The 22,461-nt window shown below is 45.8% G+C and overlaps 1 protein-coding gene across 1 annotated transcript in view; it reads right to left on the reverse strand.

The window, feature by feature from the left end:
* Positions 1–304: 304 nt before the first annotated feature.
* LOC126209850 (amyloid-beta-like protein) overlaps positions 305–22,461 on the reverse strand; it is a 639,910-nt gene continuing 617,753 nt past the window's right edge. The window contains exons 3-4 of the mRNA XM_049938978.1: positions 9,282–9,414; positions 305–318 (exon numbers count right to left, since the gene is read on the reverse strand). Coding sequence (XP_049794935.1) covers positions 305–318; positions 9,282–9,414 — 147 coding nt within the window. The remainder of the gene's footprint in view (positions 319–9,281; positions 9,415–22,461) is intronic.

Consider the following 22,461-nt stretch of genomic DNA (forward strand, 5'->3'; position numbering starts at 1 on the left):
GAGGCGCGTCACGAAATGTTTCGGGCAGCGAGTGGCTGCTTGGCGCATCGTACCGGCACCCCTGCCCGCCCACCGGCGTCTGCCATTGTGCGGCGCCTGAATGCGGGCCATTGTCTCTGGGGCTGTTCTCGAGAGGTGATTTCCCTCAGCTACGACGACGTGCAGAATGGGCCACTTGACCCACAGCGGCGCCACATTGTGACGTCACAGATACTGCAGCAGGCAGCAGCGAGAAGCAGATCCTGGACCGCCGTGCGCTGCACTACCCTGCTGCCCGATTTTTAGACAGTTCGTGGTTTCACTGTTAGTCCAAGCAGGCTGTAGCAGAATAGTACCGAAAGATGTTCCACAAAACACAAAGAAATTGTGGCCCTGTGTAAAGGCATCCAGACCAAGGCAGGAACTGGGATTGACAGTAGCAAAGCAAAAGCAGAAATGCTTAACTCTGTTTTCAAATGTTCCTTTAGAAACAAAACCCACAAGTATTGCCTCATTCTCGTGCCACTGAAAAGATGAGTGACATAGATATCAGGGTCAACGGCGTTGAGAAATATCTGAAATCTTTATAATTCTAGAAGCCTGATGGAATCCCTATCAAATTCTACGCCAAATTTGTAGCTGAGTTAGCCCCTCTGTTAACAATAATCTATCAAATAAGCTCCGAACAAAACACCGATCCCAGCAGCTGGCAGAAAGCAATGGTAGCACCTGTCTACAAGACGGGTAGCAGAAGTGATCCACAAAATGTCAATCCAATATCCCTGACATCTGTTTGTTGTAGAATCTTAGAACTTACTCTGAGCTGGTTGATACCAACCAGCAAGTATATCGAAACATAGATAACGTAAACCCAACTCGCACTTTCTCACATGACATACTGAAAGCCATGGTCCACTGGAGCTGCGTCGATGTAGTATTTCTCGATTTTCGAAAAGCATTTGAGTCAATACCACGTCTAAGCTTATCATCAAAAATACGATCATATGGGATATCAGCCAATAAATGGAATCGCGATTCAGCGATCAGTTTCAAATCCAGTCTGTATTTTTTTTTTTTACCGTAGATGTAGATTTTAGGTATCAAATAGCGACCTTCAGTGCATTTAAATCGAGTATGTAGACGCGTCAGCCTTTTGACAAAATGCTGTTGAACGACTCTAGGTCGCGTATCCTCAGATGCTAACGGGCATGCACACCCTAAGGACGTACAAAAACATGTTGGCAAACACATGAAGGGTCTGTATGGCTCGATTTAAATGCATTTAACGTAGCTATTCAATACACGAAATATAGATCTGCAGTAAAAAAAAAAATACATACTGGTTTTGCAAATGATTGCTGCATCCTTTTTTTGAAACGTAATCTACAGTCGCTGTGACAACTATTCCAACGAAATCAAATTTGTTTGTACTGGGCGAAATTTGTAACTGGACTGAAGATTACTAGGTAGAGAGAACGCAGCATGTAATGTTGAAAGGAGAGTCGTCGATTAATGTGGAAGTAGTTTTGGGTGTGCCCAGGGAAGTGTTTAGGGTTCCTTGCTGTTCATGTTGTAAGGTAATGATATTGCGGACAATGTAAACAGTAACCTCATATGATGCAGTTATCTACAACGAAATACAGTCTGAACGAAGCTGTACTAAGATTCCCTCAGACCCTGATAAGATTACAAAATGGTGCAAAGATCGGCAACTTCCATTTAAAGTGTACTTCACAAAACGAAAAAAAAAAACCAAGATGACTTACGACTATAACATTAGTCAGTCACCGTTGGAATCGGTAAACCCATACAAACGCCTAGGTGTAAAACTTATGAGACACATGAAATGGAACCATTTTATAGGCTCAGTCGTGGGTAAGGCAAGTAGCAGATTATGATTTATTGGTAAAATACTAGGGGAATGCGGTCAGTCCACAAAGGAGATTACTTACGGATCAATCGTGCGACTCATCTTAGGGCATTGTTCATGTGTGTGTCACCGATACCAAATAAGACTAAAACGGGATGTTGAATACATACAAAGAAGGGAAACACGAATGGTCACAGGTTTTGTTTGACCCGCACAAGAGTCCCACAGTGGCACTGAAGGAACTCTATAAGCAGACTATTCAAGACAGACGTAAACTGCCCGGAGAAAGTCTACTAACAAAGTTTGGAGAACAGGCTGTAAATGGTGACTGCAGAAATGTACTACAACCCACTACATATCGCTCCCACAGGGCTATTGAGCAAGGGATCAGATTGACACAGCAAACGCAGCGCAATTTAAACAATCATCCATCCCACATTACACACGTGATTTGAATGGTAAAATGCCCTAGTAACTGGTACAGTGCGACATACCCTCTGCCATGCACTTCACAGTGGTTCGCAGAGGATGGATGGTATGATGCTGCTCTGCATCCTCGAGTACCCTGGCAATAGCTTCTATCCCTGGAGAGGATCACATTTCCATAGAGGCTATTTTATATAGTCTGTATATATGCTAGCAGCCCACATCACACCACGTTATGGACAGCAGGACAAGAAAGATCCAATCTTGCTACATTGCGCGAGGTGGTGCAACACGGTATTCAGTGACACGGTATTCAATGACACACAGCAGCAGATTTTGATTTACAAGTTTGTCTGTGTGGCCATCCTCCGCAGCAAGCATATCAATACTTTTTTTGTAAATAAAACTGTTGTGGACTGTTAAGGCAGCCAGTCCACAGTGAAGTAGCCGAAAGGGCACGCGTCAACTCACGCCGTCTGGCGTTAAGTCTGGAACAGGATTCGTAATGAATGTGATAAAGAAAAGAACGTAGCTACTAGAACACTTAACTTTTATATGGTCCTTTGGTATACAGCATTCTGGATGATACAAGTGAGACTCTATCTTGAGGTACATGCAACGTTACAAATGGTTAATGGCGCCTTGCTAGGTCGTAGCCATTAACTTAGCTGAAGGCTATTCTAACTGTCTCTCGGCAAATGAGAGAAAGGCTGCGTACGTGTAGTCGCTAGCAATGTCGTCCGTACAACTGGGGCGAGTGCTAGTACGTCTCTCGAGACCTGCCGTGTGGTGGCGCTCGGTCTGCGATCACTCAGTGGCGACACGCGGGTCCGACATGTACTAATGGACCGCGGCCGATTTAAGCTACCACCTAGCAAGTGTGGTGTCTGGCGGTGACACCACAAAAACTGCCTTTTCTTTCTATTAGCAGCAGGAAAAGGCAGTTTTATTTACAAAACAAGTATAGATTTTGATTTCATTGAAGTAGTGGATGGGCAAAATAATACTGACCCGGAAAATATAGTTAACACAAAAAAGAAAAAAATTTAAAAAACTGGATGATTTATTGAAGGTGAAGAGCTTCACAGATTGAGCAAGTCAATGATATATTCGTCCATCTGTGCCCCTAATGCAAGCAGTTACTCGCCTTGACATTGGTTGGCAAAGTTGTTGGATGTCTTTCTGAGGAATAGCGTACCGCATTCTGTCCAGTCTTCTGACTGGTTTGATGCAGCCCGCCACGAATTCCTCTCCTCTTCATCTCCGAGCAACACTTGCAACCTACGTCCTCAATTATTTGTTCGATGTATTCCAGTCTCTCTTTTCCTCCGCAGTTTTTTTCCCTCTACGACTCCCTCTATTACCACGAAAGTCAGTCCCGTATGTCTTATCAGTCCTATTATCCTATCCTTTCTCCTTGTCAGTGTTTCCCATATACTTCCTTCCTCTCCGATTCGGAACAGAATCTCCTCATTCCTTACCTTATCAGTCCACCTACTTTTCAACATTCGTCTGTTGCACCACATCTCAAATGCTTCGATTCTCTTCTGTTCAAGTTTTCCCACACTCCATGGTCCACCACCACACAATTCTGTTCTCCAAACGAATGTTCTCAAAAATTCTTCCTCAAATTAAGGCCTATGTTTGATATTAGTAGACTTATCTTGGCCAGGAATGCCCTTTTTTGCCAGTGCTAGTCTGATTTTGATGTCCTCTTTGCTCCGTCCGTCAATGGTTATTTTGCTGCCGAGGTAGCAGAATTCCCTAACTTCATCCGCTTCGTGACCGTCAACCCTGATGTTAAGTTTCCCGCTGTTCTCATTTGCGCTTTTCTTCGATTTACTCTCAATCCATACTCTGTACTCATCAGACTGTTCATTCCGTTTAGCAGATCATGTAATTCTTCTTCACTTTCACTCAGGATAACAATGTCATCAGCGAATCATATCACAGATTTCAATCCCACTCGTGAACCATTCTTTTACTTCCATTATTGATTCTCGGTATACAGATTGAACAGTAGGGGCGAAAGACTACATCTACATCTACATTTATACTCCGCAAGCCACCCAACGGTGTGTGGCGGAGGGCACTTTACGTGCCACTGTCATTACCTCCCTTTCCTGTTCCAGTCGCGTATGGTTCGGGGGAAGAACGACTGTCTGAAAGCCCCCGTGCGCGCTCTCATCTCTCTAATTTTACATTCGTGATCTCCTCGGGATGTATAAGTAGGGGGAAGCAATATATTCGATACCTCATCCAGAAACGCACCCTCTCGAAACCTGGCGAGCAAGCTACACCGCGATGCAGAGCGCCTCTCTTGCAGAGTCTGCCACTTGAATTTATTAAACATCTCCGTAAGGCTATCACGGTTACCTAATAACCCTGTGACGAAACGCGCCGCTCTTCTTTGGATCTTCTCTATCTCCTCCGTCAACCCGATCTGGTACGGATCCCACGCTGATGAGCAATACTCAAGTATAGGTCGAACGACTGTTTTGTGAGCGACCTCCTTTGTTGATGGACTGCATTTTCTAAGCACTCTCCCAATGAATCTCAACCTGGTACCCGCCTTACCAACAATTAATTTTATATGATCATTCCACTTCAAATCGTTCTGCACGCATACTCCCAGATATTTTACAGAAGTAACTGCTACCAGTGTTTGTTCCACTATCACATAATCATACAACAAAGGATCCTTCTTTCTATGTATTCGCAATACATTACATTTGTCTATGTTAAGGGACAGTTGCCACTCCCTGCACCAAGTGCCTATCCGCTGCAGATCTTCCTGCATTTCGCTACATCACGCTACATCACTGTCTTATACCTTATTTCATCCGAGCACTTCGTTCTTAGTCGTCCACTCTTATTATTTCCCCTTGGATCTTGTACATATTGCTTATTAACAGTCTCTCCCTGTACCTTACCTCTAATCTTCTCTGAATTTCTAACATCTTGCACCATTTTAGATTGTCGAACGCTTTTTACAGGTCGACGGATCCTATCTATGAATGTGTCTGCATTTTTCTTCAGTCTTGCTCCCATTATCAATCACGACGTCAGAATTGCCTCTTTCGTGCCTTTCCCTTCCCTAAAGCAAAACTGATCGTCATTTAACACATCCTAAATTTTCTTTTCAATTCTTCTGCATGTTATTCTTGTAAGCAACTTGGATGCATGAGCTGTTAAGCTGACTATGCGATAATTCTCGCACTTGTGAGCTCTTGCAGTCTTCGGAATTATGTGGATGATATTTTTCCGAAAGTCAGTGGTGTGTCTACACGCCAATTTGAATAGTCGTTTTATTGCCACTCCCCCCAATGATTTTAGAAATTCTGATGGAATGTTATCTATCCCTTCTGTCTTATTTGACCTTAAATCCTGAAAATCTCTATTAAATTCGAATTTTAATACTAGATCCAGTATCTCTTCTAAATCGATTCCTGTTTCTTCTTCTATCACATCAGATAAATCTTCCGCCTTATAGAGGCCTTGAGCGTACTCTTTCCACCTATTCGCTCTCTCCTTTTTATTTAACAGTGGAATTCCCGTTGCACACTTAATGTCACCACTCTTCCTTTTAATATCACCGAATGTTATTTTGACTTTCTTATAGGCTGAGTCAGTACTTCCGAGAAACATTTCTTTTTCGATTTCTTCACATTTTTCGCGCAACCATTTCGTATTGGCTTCCCTGCACTGCCTGGTTATTTCATTCCTGAGCGACATGTATTTCTGTGTTGCTGAATTTGCCTGAACATGTTTGTACTTCCTTCTTTCATGGATCAACTGAAGTATTTTTTTTACTACCCATGGTTTCTTCGCAGTTACCTTCGTTGTACCTATGCTTTCCTTTCTGACTTCTGTTATTGCCCTTTATAGAGAAGTCATTCCTCTTCAACTGTACTGCCTACTGAGCTATTTCTTACTGCTGTATCTATAGCCTTAGAGAACTTGAAGCGTGTCATTCCTTAGTACTTCTATATCCCACTTCTTTCAGTATTAATTCTTCTTGACTAATCTATGAAACCTGTGCCTAATTTTCATCAGTATTACAGTGTGATTTGAGTCTACATCTGCTACTGAGTACGTCTTACAATCCAATATGTTATTTCGGACCCTCTGTCTGTTAATGATGTAATCTAACTGAAATCTTCCCATATCACCCGGACTTTTCCAAGTTCTTGAACAGAATATTCGCTATTACTAACTGAAATTTTTTTTTCGTCTCTCGTTCCATGTCCCAAGCCCATATTGTCCTGTAACCTTTTATTCCGCTGTTTCCCCTACAACGGCATTCCAGTTCCCCCATGACTATTAGATTTTCAAATGGCTCTGAGCACTATGCGACTTAACTTCTGAGGTCATCAGTCGCCTAGAACTTAGAACTAATTAAACCTAACTAACCTAAGGACATCACACACATCCATGCCCGAGGCAGGATTCGAACCTGCGACCGTTGCGGTTGCTCGGTTCCAGACTGTATATTAGATTTTCATCTCCCTTTACGTACTGTATTACCCTTTCAACATCCTCATACACTTTTTCTACCTCTTCATCTTCAGCTTGCGACGTCGGCAAGTAAACCTGAACTATCGTTTCCGGTGTTAGTTTACTGTCGTTTCTGATAAGAACAACCCTATCACTGAACTGTTCACCATAACACACCATCTGCTCTACCTTCCTATTCGTAACGAATCCTACTTCCGTTATGCCATTTTCTGCTGCTGTTTATATTGCCCTATACTCATCTGACAAGAAATTCCTGTATTCCTGCATTTCACTTCACTGACCGCTACTATATCTAGATTGAGCCTTTGCAATTTCCTTTTCAAATTTTCTACCTTCCGTATCACGTTCAAGCTTGTGACATCTCGACTCGTAGAACCTTATAGTTTCGTTGGCTATTCAGTCTTTTTCTCATGGTCACCTTGAAACGTCTCCTTAGAAATATTAATGAATTACTGTGCTCATAAACCTCTTACATTATTTGATTTTCAAACAGCTGAGCAGAACTGAACGTACTCAGACATTTCGCTCTTTACCTATTCTGATCAACACTAAACTGACACACAATATTTTTAGAGGAACGCAATCTGACTTTCAATAATTCCTACAAAAGAATGGCCCTGACTAACATTAACCTATACCTTTCACAAATCACTTACCTCACAAAAATCTTCGTTACTCGAACTACTGCTCTGAACCTCTGTCCGCCCCTCCGTCCTCTTTGACATGACCGTTGGCAGAATGGGGGTGACTTGTTATGCCAGAAGTCTTCGGCCGCAAATGCTGATTATTAACCAAAATTTAAGCGCTGCAGTGTTTCATACTGGGGACAGAGGACGGTTTGATAACTAATCAAAGAGGATACCCCCTTTTCCTTTTTTTGATTTCATTTTGTTCGTAACTGCTCGTTGTACGAGGGCGGTTCAGAAAGTAACCTCCGATTGGTGACAGTGCGGATTGTGGGGGGAGTAGCGACGCCATCTGTGCGTTCACGCACTCAACAGGTCAGTCGGCATCAAGCCGTGGTCGAGTGAACGTCGTACCTGCGCTAGTTTAGTTTTTGTGGCAGTTTGAAATGTGTGCTGCAATAGAAAACCCCGCCAAATGTGAAGTGCGTGCTGTCATAAGGTTTTTTACAGCCAAAGGATATTCTGCAGCAGCTATTCATCGTGGGCTTTGTGCCGTGTACGGACCGAGAGTTATGAGTGAAGGAGTTGTCCGTGAATGGGTACGTTTATTTGAAAGTGGACGAGAAAACGTTCGTGATGAAGAGAGGAGTGGTAGACCATCATTGGTGACTGACGAACTCGTTCACACAGTTGATGCAAAAGTTCGTGAAAATCGACGTTTCTCAATGTCGGAGTTGTCTACTGGTTTTCCACAGATTTCTAAGACTCTCTTGTACGAGATGGTGACAGCAAGATTGGGTTACCGTAAGTTCTGTGCACGATGGGTGCCCAAAATTCTTACCGACCACCACAAAACTCAAAGAATGGCCTCTGCATTAGACTTTCTGTCACGTTATGAGGACGAAGGAGAACCATTGTTAAACAGAATCGTGACCGGTGACGAAACCTGGATTAAGTACGTGAACCCTGAGACAAAAGAACAATCAAAGATGTGGGCACATTCAAATTCGCCTACCAAACCAAGAAAAGCCTCGCAAGATTTTTCTGCCAGAAAACTGATGGCAACGGTGTTTTGGTATGCCAAAGGGGTGTTGTTGGTTGAATTCATGGAACGTGGTACGACCATTAATCAAGACGTGTACTGTGAAACAATAAAAAAGTTACGACGGGCTATACAGAACAAACGCCGTGGTATGCTGACTTCCGGTATCGTTTTCTTGCACGATAACGCCCGTCCTCACTCTGCTCGCAGAACAACGGCCCTTCTTGAGTCCTTCAAGTGGGACGTTATCAACCATCCACCTTACAGCCCAGACCTGGCGCCAAGTGATTATCACCTCTTCATGCATTTGAAGAAATGGCTCGCGTCACAGCGGTTTGATGACGACGAAGAGCTCAAAGATGCGGTCACAGGCTGGCTCCAGGCACAAGCGGGTGATTTTTATGCAGAAGGAATTTCAAAGCTTGTGAAGAGATACGATAAGTGCCTCAATCGCTATGGAGACTATGTAGAAAAATAGTGCAAAGATGTAGTTGTAAGATGTATATATTAAAATATTTTTATTTAACTTGGTGTATTTTTTTAAATCAACCGGAGGTTACTTTCTGAACGGCCCTCGTATTTGTCCGGGGAGGACGCGTCACGATGCTTGTTCAAGTTCATAGTTGATCCATTGACTCAGTTTTTATTACAGAGGGCAGCTAACCCTCTGACCAAACAGGCTGAGCTACTTTGCCGGCGATCTCTAGACCACGGGCGCGTTAGATCGTCAAAACGCCGAGCTGCCTGGGGAGCCCTGCTGAGATGCCGCAGTCCAGTGACTGCGTGTGACGGACTAGGACAGCGTGCAGCCTGGACTCACCTAGACACCGGTACGGCTTCACCCACTCGTAGTGGCTGCTCTTGCACTTCTTGTGTCCCACGCGGCACCAGTTGGAGATCCGCTGGTAGTGGCTGGCCTCCACGATGTTCGTGATGTCGCGCTTGGGGTACACCTGCCGAGCAGAGCAACAACCAGTCAGCGCCGACAGAAATGCAGGGAAACACGAGGCTGACATTACACTTCATTCGCCCTTCGTGGATCTCAGAGTGAGACATTTCTTGGTGAGGAAATGTGATGCTAACATTATGAAATGCTATTGTAATACAGTATTATCTACACTATTATATAAAAACAAGTCGTTGTTTAACATTGATACCAAAAATCTCGGAAAGTGCTTGATCGATTTAATACTGTTAAAAAAATCTCCAAAAATATTTGATCAATTTCCTTCAGGTTTCTGCACGTGCTACTGGACATAAATTACATATTTTTAGCATATATATATATATATATATATGCTAAAATATGTAATTTATGTCCAGTAGCATATATATATATATATATATATATATATATATATATGCTAAAATATGTAATTTATGTCCAGTAGCACGTGCAGAAACCTGAAGGAAATATATATATATATATATATATATATATATATATATATATATATATATATATATATATATATGCTAAAAATATGTAATTTATGTCCAGTAGCACGTGCAGAAACCTGAAGGAAATTGATCAAAAAATTCTGTACACAACTATGTGCTGTTTTTTTTTTCTTCCTCGCAGACTGCTTTTAGAGAAAAGAGGAAAGTTGTGTTTATGGTTTATTGGCTTCTTATTAGAACACTGCTATGGGATCCGAATTTGCAATACCAATAAACATGACTCAAGGTCAGAGAGAGGGGAGGAGTAGACAGACAGAGTGGGAGCCGAGGAAATGCATATGGTGAGAGTTAAGAAGGAGATAGAGAGAGAGAGAGAGAGAAGGAGATGGACAGAGGAAGAGTGGAGAAAGTGATGGACAGTGGAGGAGGAGATCGACAGAAGGAGTGAAGAAGGAGATGGACAGAGAGAGTGGAGAGGAAGATGGGCGCAAAGAGAGAGAGAGAGAGAGAGAGAGTAGAGAAAGCAAAGAGAGAGTACAGAAGAAGCTTGACAGAGAGGGGAATGTAGGAGCAGATGGACAGCATGATGGGAGGTGTTGACACACGCAGAGGGGTGATGGACAGAGAGAAGGGGAGGACAAGCAGATGTACAAAGAGAGGGAGAAGAAGGACATATGTCCAATGTGATTAGCAAATGGAAACCCTGCTGGGCTTGCTAGTGTTAATGAAAAAGTAACTAAAACCAAAAATATAAGAGCTTTTGTTTCTTTTTTTAGATACACTCCAATGGAGTGGAAGGTGTTACTCTTAAATACCACCATATTCCAGAATGCATTTTTCACTCTCCAGCAGAGTGTTAACTGATATGGAACTTCCTGGCAGACTGAAATTGCGCGATTCGAACGCGGAACATTTGCTTTTCGCGGCCGAGTGCTTTGCCAACTGAGCTACCCGAGCACGACACACTATCAGTCCTTAATTTCGGAAGTACGAGCGCACGTAAAGCTATGAAGACGGGTCGTGGGTCGTGCTCAAGTAGCTCAGTTGGTAGAACACTTGCCCGCTGAATGCAAAGGTTATGGATTTGAGTGTCACACCAGGACACAGTTTTAACCCGCCAGAAAGTTTTACCACTACATTACCTACATCGGATATAACACGCTATGGATGGTTGTTGGAGACGTATGTCCATCTACCTGATTCCTTTCTATACTACTTTTAAGACCCCGAAGTGGCGTATACCTGGTGTTTGGTCCTTACATTACATCCAAACTTAGCACTCTTTTTTGAGAAATACTCGTGACGCCTAATGGTAGATCTATGTGAGATCTTCCACGGCAATCTAGAACGTGTGGCCGGTAGACGATAATAAAAACTCAGGGTGGTTAGAAACGGTTTGAAAAGCTTGTAAGGGTGTTGCAAGAAATGTTGCCCTGAGAGATAAAAGTTAAGGAGAAAGTCAGATATTAGAGTTAGCTAATGAGGCTCTTGCACGCACAAATTATAGTGGCCTGCCGGATGCTATTTTTCTCATTGCGTGCATGATAGCGCATGAGGGTGCTCAGCTTTTGGCACGCGTTCGATCCTTACTACCGTCCCATATCCAATTTATGAACGTTTTTTTGTTTGGTCTTAGGAAACGAAACAAGTAGACGTTAGCGACATTGTCTCTGACGGGCTGCATAAATAAATGAATAAATGAATGACTCGGTTCAATCCTAATTAATCTGGAAACGGTGCAGCATACCGAGTTTTTTGGTTAAGAATTAGGTCGCCGCACAAGTTACCCTGCAACAGCCTTTCAAGCTTTTCAGATTCTTTTCGACGTCCCTGTGTTTAAGGTACATTAGCGATTGAAAAAATGTGTAGCTCATCGCATAGGCGCGTATAGCTATAGGGCTGTATGTCTGGCGTCAGTCTGCTGTAGAATTATGAGCACGTTTCGTGTTTATGTGATTATGACTTCCTGGACAACGAAAGTCTCCTATATAAAAAATGAACATGAATTCTTGCGAAACGCAGCTCGCTCTGCTCCTTCATTAGATCCAGAGTGTTGTTGGAAAAGATGCACAGGTCGATACCGTGTCCCTTGAATTCCAGAAGGCGTTACGTATAGTTGCGGGAGAATCGGACCAGATTTGTGACTTCACTGAGGACTTCCTCGCAGATGGAACTACACACGTCGTTCCTAATGGAAGGCCAAGCTGACATTAATTGTAAAGTCTTAAGGAATTGGAATTCACGAACGAAAGAAGTGACTCACAGTTCACTTGTTCGACCGATTATTGAACAGTGTTTGTCAGGATGGGACCCATATCTTACTGGATTAATAGAAGAGGTACAAACATCCAACGAATAGCGACGCGTTTCGTCACGGGATCGTTTAGTCGGTGCGAAGGCGTTACGCAGACGCTCGACAAATTCCGGTGGCAGACGCTACAAGAGAGGCGTTGTGCAGCACTAACTACAGATGACAACCTTTATACCATACTACCAGTGTGTATCATGTCATAAATTTTCTTATAGTGTGTATTTGATAATTTGTTTTCTGTCGGAATCTGTACTTTGTTAAGCGTATGAAAAACCGTACCTCTGTACGAAATGAACTTGCGTATACTATAAACTGTCAAAACCAAATAACAGCAAAAAACTATTCGGATGAAATGCCAGGAGCTCGTACAACAAGAGGGGTCACATTACTTGCTCCCATATAGGTCTGGTGAAATGACCACGTACAGGAAAAATCGTAGAAAATAAAGCTCCTACCGAGGTCCACCGACATTTGTTCTGAGAAATTCCTATCGTCTATGTTCGGTATTTTGGGTGCCGTGGTGCAAAATCCCACTGGCGACCGCGGCAGGAGTTGGCACACTACTAGCGGTGTGCAGTGCGAGAGGCAGATTACGCGACGTATTGCTCCGATGATCTGTTCGGAAAAGTCTAATGTCAGGCCCGGATCAATTCTCTTCAGCACCAGACTTACATCCTTGACATGTACGTTGTGTGGTAACTGCAGAAAATTATGCTTTAAAATATTACAGTGGACTGTACATTAGTGTTGCAAGGCATTTCGCATTGCATAACCCCACTATCATCATTTTACACTGAAGTTGAATTGGTATAGGCATGCGTATTCAATACAGAGATCTATAAACAGGCAGAATACGGCGCTGCCGTCGGCAACGCCTATATAAGATAACAAGTGTCTGGCGCAGTTGTTGGATCGGTTACTGCTGCTACAGTGGCAAGTTATCAAGATGTGAGTTTGGATGCGGTGTTGTAGTCGGCGCACGAGTGATGGGACACAGCATCTCTGAAGTAGCGATGAAGTGGCGATTTTCCCGTACATCAGGAATCCGTTAAAACATCAAAATCTCCGACATCGCTGCGCCCGGAAAAAGATCCTGCAAGAACAGGACCAATGACGACTGAAGAGAATCGTTCAACTTGACGGAAGTGCAACCCTTCAGAAAATTGCTACAGAGTTCAATGCTGGGCCAGGAACAAGTGTCAGCGTTCGAACCATTCAACGAAACATCATCGATGTGGGCTTTCGGAGCCGAAGGCCCACTACAGTACCCTTGATGGCTGCACTACACAAAGCTTTACGCCTCGTCTCGGCCCGTCAACACCGACATTGGACTGTTGATGACTGGAAGCACGTTGCCTCTTCGGACAAGTCTCGTTTCAAATAAAATCGAGCGGATGGACGTGTACGGGTATGGAGACAACCTCATGAATTCACAGACCATCCGTGTCAGCAGGAGTGATATGGGACCCCTCATACGTCTAGATACGACTAACGGCTGACTGCTACGTAAGCATCCTGTCTGATCACCTGCATTCATTCACGTCCATTGTGCATTCCGACGGACTTGACCAATTGCAGCAGGACAATGCGAAACCCCACACGCCAACCATTGCTACACGGTGGCTCCAGGAACACTCTTCTGAGTTTAAGCACTTCCGGTGGCTACCTAACTCCCCAAACATGAACATTACTGAGCATTTCTGGGATGCCTTGAAACGTGGTGTTCAGAAGAGATCTCCACCCCGTCGTACTCATACTGATTTATGGACAGCAGGATTCATGGTGTCACTTCCCTCCAGCACTACTGCAGACATTAGTCGAGTCCATGTCACGTCGTGTTGCACAAGAACTAAACATTGCAGAGATGTCATGTATACTGCATTTTGAAGAGAAACTCTGGAAGTTTTTTTTTTACAAATATTTGATATGGGAACCATGAGTGACCCGGCAGATGTCAATATGGTAATCGAATTCTTGCCATACCCGTCCCAGCATGGCATCGTCGACTGTGGCAGTCACGTCCCGTATTCTTTCCCGGAGCTCTTTGATGTGTCCCCACAGAAAAAAGTCACACGGAGTGAGATCTGGTGATCGGGGAGGCCATTTCATGAAACGGCTGCACCCTTCTGTAGCACTCACGCTGGGACGTCCGCTTCTCTTTGCCGGCACAAGCAAAACGTCGTAACAAATTCGTTGTGCCATTGGTAAATGGCCTTCCTTGTTGGCGGCTTCTTGCCGTACTTCGTCCTAAACATCCGCTGAACAGCTGTAGCACACTTGTTATTGTCGAACTCCAACACACGAAAAGCTCGTGCCTCACCTGAACTCGCGATGTTTGTGAATAAATCTGATTATCGGCAAATGACAAAACTATGTTCTGGAGGTAAATATGGAAAAAAAACCTTCAGGGTTTCTCTTCAAAGTGAGGTACATTCCTGGCCATTAAAATTGCTATGCCACGAAGATGTACTACAGAGGCAAAATTTAACCGACAGGAAGAAGATGCTGTGATATGTAAATGATCAGCTTTTCAGAGTATTCACTCAAAGATGGTGCCAAAGGCGACACCTACAACATGCTAACATGAGGAAAGTTTCCAACCGATTTCTCATACAAAACAGCAGTTGACCGGGGTTGCCTGGTGAAAAGTCGTTGTGATGCCTCGTGTAAGGAGGAGAAATGCGTACCATCATGTTTCGGATTGTAGCCTATCGCGATTGTTGTTTATCGAATGGCGACACTGCTGCTCGCGTTGGTCGAGATCCAATGGCTGTTAGCAGAATATGGAATCGATGGGTTCACGAGGGTAATATGGAACGCCGTGCTGGTTCCCAACGGCCTCGTATCACTAGCAGTAGAGATGACAGGCATCTTATCCGCATGGCTGTAACGGATCGTGCAGCCACGTCTCGATCCGTGAGTCAACAGATGGGGACGTTTGCAAGACAACAACCATCTGCACGAACAGTTCGACAACGTTTGCAGCAGCATGGACTATCAGCTCGGAGACCGTGGCTGCGGTTACCCTCGATCATAGACAGGAGCGCCTGCGACGGTGTACCATCATGTGCACGAATGGCAAAACGTCATTTTTTCGGATGAATCCAGGTTCTGTTTACAGCATCATGATGGTCGCATCCGTGTTTGGCGACATCGCGGTGAATGCACATTGGAAGCGCGTATTCGTCACCGCCATACTGGCGTCTCACCCGGCATGATGGTACGGGGTGCCACTGTTACACGTCTCGGTCACCTCTTGTTCGCACTGACGGCACTTTGAACAATGGACGTTACATTTCATATGTGTTACGACCTGTGGCTCTATCCTTCATTCGATCCCTGCGAAACCTTACATTTCAGCAGGATAACGCACGACCGCATGTTGCACGTCCTGTACGGGCCTTTCTGGATACAGAAAATGTTCGACTGCTGCCCTGGCCAGCATATTCGCCATATCTCTCACCAATTGAAAACGTCTGGTCAATGGTGGCCGAGCAACTGGCTCGTCGGAATACGCCAGTCACTACTCTTGAAGGTGCATGGGCAGCTGTACCTGTACTCGCCATTCAAGCTCTGTTTGACTCAATGCCCAGGCGTATCAAGGCCGTTATTACGGCCAGAGGTGGTTGTTCTGGGTACTGATTTCTCAGGATCTATGCACCCAAATTGCGTGAAAATGTAATCCCATGTCACTTCTAGTATAATATATTTGTCCAATGAATACCCCTTTATCACCTGCATTTTTTCTTGGTGTAGTAATTGTAATGGCCAGTAGTGTATGTATGGTATTTGGACAATGTTTGGTTTTTGTGCAATCAATAATTGAAAGTGTTGCCAGAATTAATGTACACCCTGTATTTACGCCTTGTACTGGTGTTAACGTACAAAGGTGACGAAATTAGGTTATCCTACCTTGGAGTTTAAATGTACATTCTGCAACGTGGAAAAGCGGCTCGTTTAGGAGACCAGTGAATAAAATGACGAGAAAATGCTTGTCCGCAATCGAACCGACGGGCGCGGAGCTATGGCCCTAGAGCGAGGCTAGCACATCGCTGGCAGGCAATCGGTGTAGCAGCTCGCCGCGCCTCCCCCCCTCCCCCCCCCCCCCAAAATAGTGACGAAATGACAGGCCGCCCTGTGCCGCGATAATCCGACTGCCGCGCGGGTCTGGGCTGGGATTTCGTGCCGGCCGAGCGGACGCGGATCTCATCAGCTGCTGTCGCTGATGGCCGGTGCTGACAGTGGGGGCGGGAGGGGGAGGGACAGCGGTGCTGCAGGCAATCTGGCCAGGCGCCGCTGCTGGTTGGCCGACACGGGGGGGGGGGGGGGGGGCAGGCAACCCCCGGCTGCGACCTGTACACGGCTGCAGCCCCCACTATCCACTAGCACATCTAATACACACTCCACGTGCGAGGTAGGAGCGGCGTTCAATACAGAATGAAACGCATTTTTTTTCTGAAACAGGGGTTGTTTTATTCAGCATTGAAATACACCAGGTTATTCCCCAATCTTTTAGCTACACAACACTATTTTTCAACGTAATCTCCATTCAATGCTACGGCCTTACGCCACCTTGAAATGAGGGCCTGTATGCCTGCACGGTACCATTCCACTGGTCGATGTCGGAGCCAACGTCGTACTGCATCAATAACTTCATCATCCGCGTAGTGCCTCCCACGGATTGCGTCCTTCATTGGGCCAAACATATGGAAATCCGACGGTGCGAGATCGGGGCTGTAGGGTGCATGAGGAAGAACAGTCCACTGAAGTTTTGTGAGCTCCTCGCGGGTGCGAAGACTTGTGTGAGGTCTTGCGTTGTAATGAAGAAGGAGAAGTTCGTTCAGATTTTTGTGCCTACGAACACGCTGAAGTCGTTTCTTCAATTTCTGAAGAGTAGCACAATACACTTCAGAGTTGATCGTTTGACCATGGGGAAGGACATCGAACAGAATAACCCCTTCAGCGTCCCAGAAGACTGTAACCGTGACTTTACCGGCTGAGGGTATGGCTTTAAACTTTTTCTTGGTAGGGGAGTGGGTGTGGCGCCACTCCATTGATTGCCTTTTGTTTCAGGTTCGAAGTGATGAACCCATGTTTCATCGCCTGTAACAATCTTTGACAAGAAATTGTCACCCTGAGCCACATGACGAGCAAGCAATTCCGCACAGATGGTTCTCCTTTGCTCTTTATGGTGTTCGGTTAGACAACGAGGGACCCAGCGGGAACAAACCTTTGAATATCCCAACTGGTGAACAATTGTGACAGCACTACCAACAGAGATGTCAAGTTGAGCACTGAGTTGTTTGATGGTGATCCGTCGATCATCTCGAACGAGTGCGTTCGCACGCTCCGCCATTGCAGGAGTCACAGCTGTGCACGGCCGGCCCGCACGCGGGAGATCAGACAGTCTTGCTTGACCTTGCGGCGATGATGACACACGCTTTGCCCAACGACTCACCGTGCTTTTGTCCACTGACAGATCACCGTAGACATTCTGCAAGCGCCTATGAATATCTGAGATGCCCTGCTTTCCGCCAAAAGAAACTCAATCACTGCCCGTTGTTTGCAACGCATATCCGTTACAGACGCCATTTTAACAGCTCCGTACAGGGCTGTCACCTGTCGGAAGTCAATGAAACTATACGAGACGAAGCGGGAATGTTTGAAAATATTCCACAAGAAATTTCCGGTTTTTCCAACCAAAATTGGCCGAGAAAAATAATGTGTTGCATTACTTATTGAACTGCCCTCGTAGGAGCGGCGTTCAGTACAGAATGAAACGCATTTTTCTCGGACAATTTCAGTTGAAAAAGTGCACAATTTGTTGTGAGCGATCGCCGAATATTCTCGCTTCATCTCCTATAATTTCATGAAGTTCCGATGGTTGGCGGAGCCATATGTAGCCTTCAAAATGGCGTATATAACGGAGGCATGTTCCAAGCAGAGTACTAAGTGATACGGCGCGCGCCGCTATCCTGTAATCTGACAATGAAATGACAACCCTTAGCTGCTTACAGGCGTTGACATACGTCAACGGGGACAGATGAAAATGTGCGCCCCGACCGGGACTCGAACCCGAGATTTCCTGCTTACGTGGCAGACCCTCTATCCATCTAAGCCACTGAGGACACAGAGGATAGTGCGACTGCAGGGACTTATCTCTGGCACGCCTCCCGCGAAACCCACATTCTCAACGTGTTGTCCTGCACTACATTCGTAGTGCCCCCGCCCATTATACTCATTACTCGCGGCGCGTTGCCGATTCGCGTAAGAGTACGGGCACTTGTTGTGCATCCGCACAGAAGAAGAATATGGTCAAGTGTGTCATTTCATTGTAATTTCATTCTAACGAGCTGCTTCGTCACTGATGGTATGTCCGAAAGAACAGTTTTTTTTTCCTTTATTGTAATTTTAATCACCTATACAGGCGGGCTGGCAGCAGCATAGTACGCTGCTCTTCAGCCTTAAGTGGAACAATAACAGGACATAGAGGCGATACAAACAATACAAAAAACGGCGGGCAAAAAATGGAGATACAAAAAAACAATAAACAAGAAGCCGTTCACGTTGGACGATAAAAACACTAAAACTGGTTGACACGGCGCACAAAACACGGAGAAAGGCGACAGCACATGTGAACAGTTGAGTTGTAACTGCACGAAACACAAAACGAAGCACACACACTAGACACTGATGGCGATGATCTCCGGCGCGCGAATGTTCACTATGCGTGTGCGAGTCCGGGGACCTGCCAAGAGAGGAGGAGGAGGAAGGGGAGTGGGAGAGGGGAGAGCAGAGATGCCACGGGCAGAGGAGAAAAGGGGGGAGGGAGGAAGGGGGAGGGGAAGCCCGGGGGAAGAGGGGTGGAGGGAGGTGACGGGGAAAAAGGAAAGAGAAGGGAAGGGAAGGGAAGGGAAGAGAAGGGAGGGAGGGTGCCTAAAGGAAAGGACACAGGAAGTGGGGGGGGCAGGGTCAAAGTTGATAGGAGGGGTAGATGGAGGGGAGGAGGACATCATCAGGGAGGGGGAGCTGGCGGAAGCCACCTTGGGAGAGGGTAAGGAGGGTGGAGAGATGGAGACCAGGTGGGACGTGGGCATACAGGCGCGGCAGCGGGCGGGGGTGGGAGAGGATCGGGGAGACGAGCGGGTGAGGAGGGTCGAGTTTACGGGAGGTGTACAGGATCCGTATCCTTTCCAGGAAAAGCAGGAGGACCGAAAGAACAGATACCATCTTAGTATATATATCCTGTGATCTTGTTTAGAGCGCGCGCTATAATCGATTATAGTTCGCTGTTCTGGTGAGGGTGGCGCTCCGGTGGTGATTTGCTATTACGTCGCTCGCGTGGTCGGCGGAAAGCGAGAGGGTAGTCGGTTTTCCGGGTATTGCACGGAACGTGAAGTTCGCTCTGCCTGACCTGCTGGTGACTAGCGCTAAGGTTGTTGTGCCCCGCAATATGAGCAGAGTGGTCTGGGGCGGAGGCGACTCGCCGCTGTGCTGGCCATGCGGTGGTGATTAATTGGAGTCGACGTACTCGTTCTGCCTGCCTGTCTGATGTGGAGGTCCGGTGGGGTCCTGTGATTCTCTGGCCCGGAGACAGCTAGTTTCTGAATTTTGGAGTCGTCTGCCAGGTTAAGGTGTGGGCTCGGGTGGCTCGTCAGATTTTCCGCTGGAAGCTCCAGCAGCGGTTTCTGAACTTCATTCTGATGCGGGACGGCGTTGTTGGAAGTTTTTGCTGTGTGTGTGTTACGTTACGGTATTTGTTGGTACTAATTTATTTGCTCCACTGGAGTATCTTTTGGTTATCCCGCTGAGTGGGTCGTTGGCCACCCGGTCTGCTCAGCGTTACCTTTGGTGGTGCCTGTTTGTTCCTTCTGAAGGAATTCACGTAGGTAGTTCCTGTTACTTGCCCGGAATTGCGTTCATGTATGGTATATTTGGCATTTGATGTGTTGGGTAAAGTCTGCCTAAGAAAAGCGGTTTTGGACAGTATATGCATAGTGAATTACTGCTGCTTGGTTTATGTGGTCTTCTGGGACCTGAACAACACGATCTCGTCAATTAGGTATGTGTAACACCATCTAGTAGTATGTTCTGTATTTTTATCTCACTGTGTTATTATTAACTTGGTGGAATAGTCGCTTCTGGTGTCGTCAAGGCACTTCTAAGACTTTGGTTTGACTATTCATGTGCGCTTGGCTTTTATTGTTTTGTTTTAAGAAGCGAGAGTTGTTTTTTAAGATTTGTGTGTGTTGCCTTCAGGCGGTTGTTGAGAGCGCCCGAGTTAGCGGCGCCGTGGTTATCATGTGCTGTCGGGATGTTATATTGTTATTTGGTTCAAATGGCTCTGAGCTCTATGGCACTTAACATCTGAGGTCATCAGTACCCTAGAACTTACAAGGGAACCTCCCCATCGCACCCCCCTCAGATTTAGTTGTAAGTTGGCACAGTGGATACGCCTTGAAAAACTGAACACAGATCAATCGAGAAAACAGGAAGAAGTTGTGTGGAACTATAAAAAAATAAGCAAAATATACAAACTGAGTAGTCCACGCGACCATAGGCAACATCAAAGATAATCTTAAATGAGGAGCGCCGTGGTCCCGTCGTTAGCGTGAGCAGCTACGGAACGAGAGGTCCTTGGTTCAAGTCTCCCCTCGAGCGAAAAATTTTTCTTTATTTTCGCAAAGTTATGATCTGTCCATTCGTTCATTGACGTCTCTGTTCACTGTAATAAGTTTAGTGTCTGTGTTTTGCGACCGCATCAGAAAACCGTGCGATTAGTAGACGAAAGGACGTGCCTCTCCAATGGGAACCGAAAACATTTGATCGCAAGGTGATAGGTCAACCGATTCCTCCACTGGAAAACACGTCTGATATATTCTATACGACACTGGTGACGGCATGTGCGTCACATGACAGGAATATGTTGTCGACCCACCTAACTTGCACACTTGGCGAATGGGTAAAAAGAATCTTCACCTTGCCCGATTTAGGTTTTCTTGTGGATGTGATAATCACTACCAAAAAAGTGATGAAAACATAAGAGTTTGTCACATAAACTGTAACAAATGAATCCAAAAGTCTCACAGTCGCACACTTTTCCCTGTGCTGTGTCAAAATATATGTTTTTAACGTTTTCAAATTTTTCCGTGTGTAGACCGTCAAATCCTGCATATGTCCAAGCAAATCTGAACATGTCCTGGAATTTTGGAGAGCGAAGTTGATTATGTGTGAGTGCCTGAACTTTAATAATTGTCTGAAAATAAAAAATTAAAATTTTTTCTCGAAGGAAGACTTGAACCAAGGACCTCTCGTTCCGCAGCTGCTCACGCTAACCACGGTACCACTGCGCTTATAAGGTCTGTCTATGCTTAAAACTGCTTATCTTGCGCATGGACTACTCAGTTTGTATATTTTGCTTATTTTTTCATAGTTCCACACAACTTCTTCCTGTTTTCTCGATTGATCTGTGTTCAGTTTTTCAAGGTCCATCCACCGTGGCAACTTATAACTAAATCTGAGGGGGGTGCGATGGGGAGGTTCCCTTGTTAGAACTAGTTAAACCTAACTAACCTAAGGACATCACATACATCCATGCCCGAGGCAGGATTCGAACCTGCGACCGTAGCAGCAGCGGGGTTCCGGACTGTAGCGCCTAGAACCGTTCGGCCAATGCGGCCCGCAAGTTGCCCGATGACTCCGGCGTGCGGGGCGGCCGCACTCAGCCGTGACTTCTGCAGTGTCGGTACGTGCGGACACTCTCATTCGATATGGTCGCCGGACTACGCTGCTCAACTAGACGTCTCTGTTGGTCGTAGCTGTCGGTCACACCTTCCGACTTCTATCTGTTTAGCCAATTCGGCCCGCAAGTTGCCCGATGACTCCGGCGTGCGGGGCGGCCGCACTCAGCCATGACTTCTGCAGTGTCGGTACGTGCGGACACTCTCATTCGATATGGTCGCCGGACTACGCTGCTCAACTAGACGTCTCTGTTGGTCGTAGCTGTCGGTCACACCTTCCGACTTCTATCTGTTTAGCCAATGCGGCCCGCAAGTTGCCCGATGACTCCGGCGTGCGGGGCGGCCGCACTCAGCCATGACTTCTGCAGTGTCGGTACGTGCGGACACTCTCATTCGATATGGTCGCCGGACTACGCTGCTCAACTAGACGTCTCTGTTGGTCGTAGCTGTCGGTCACACCTTCCGACTTCTATCTGTTTAGCCAATGCGGCCCGCAAGTTGCCCGATGACTCCGGCGTGCGGGGCGGCCGCACTCAGCCATGACTTCT

Source organism: Schistocerca nitens, chromosome 10 (genome assembly GCF_023898315.1).
Source record: "Schistocerca nitens isolate TAMUIC-IGC-003100 chromosome 10, iqSchNite1.1, whole genome shotgun sequence".
Lineage (NCBI taxonomy): Eukaryota > Metazoa > Arthropoda > Insecta > Orthoptera > Acrididae > Schistocerca > Schistocerca nitens.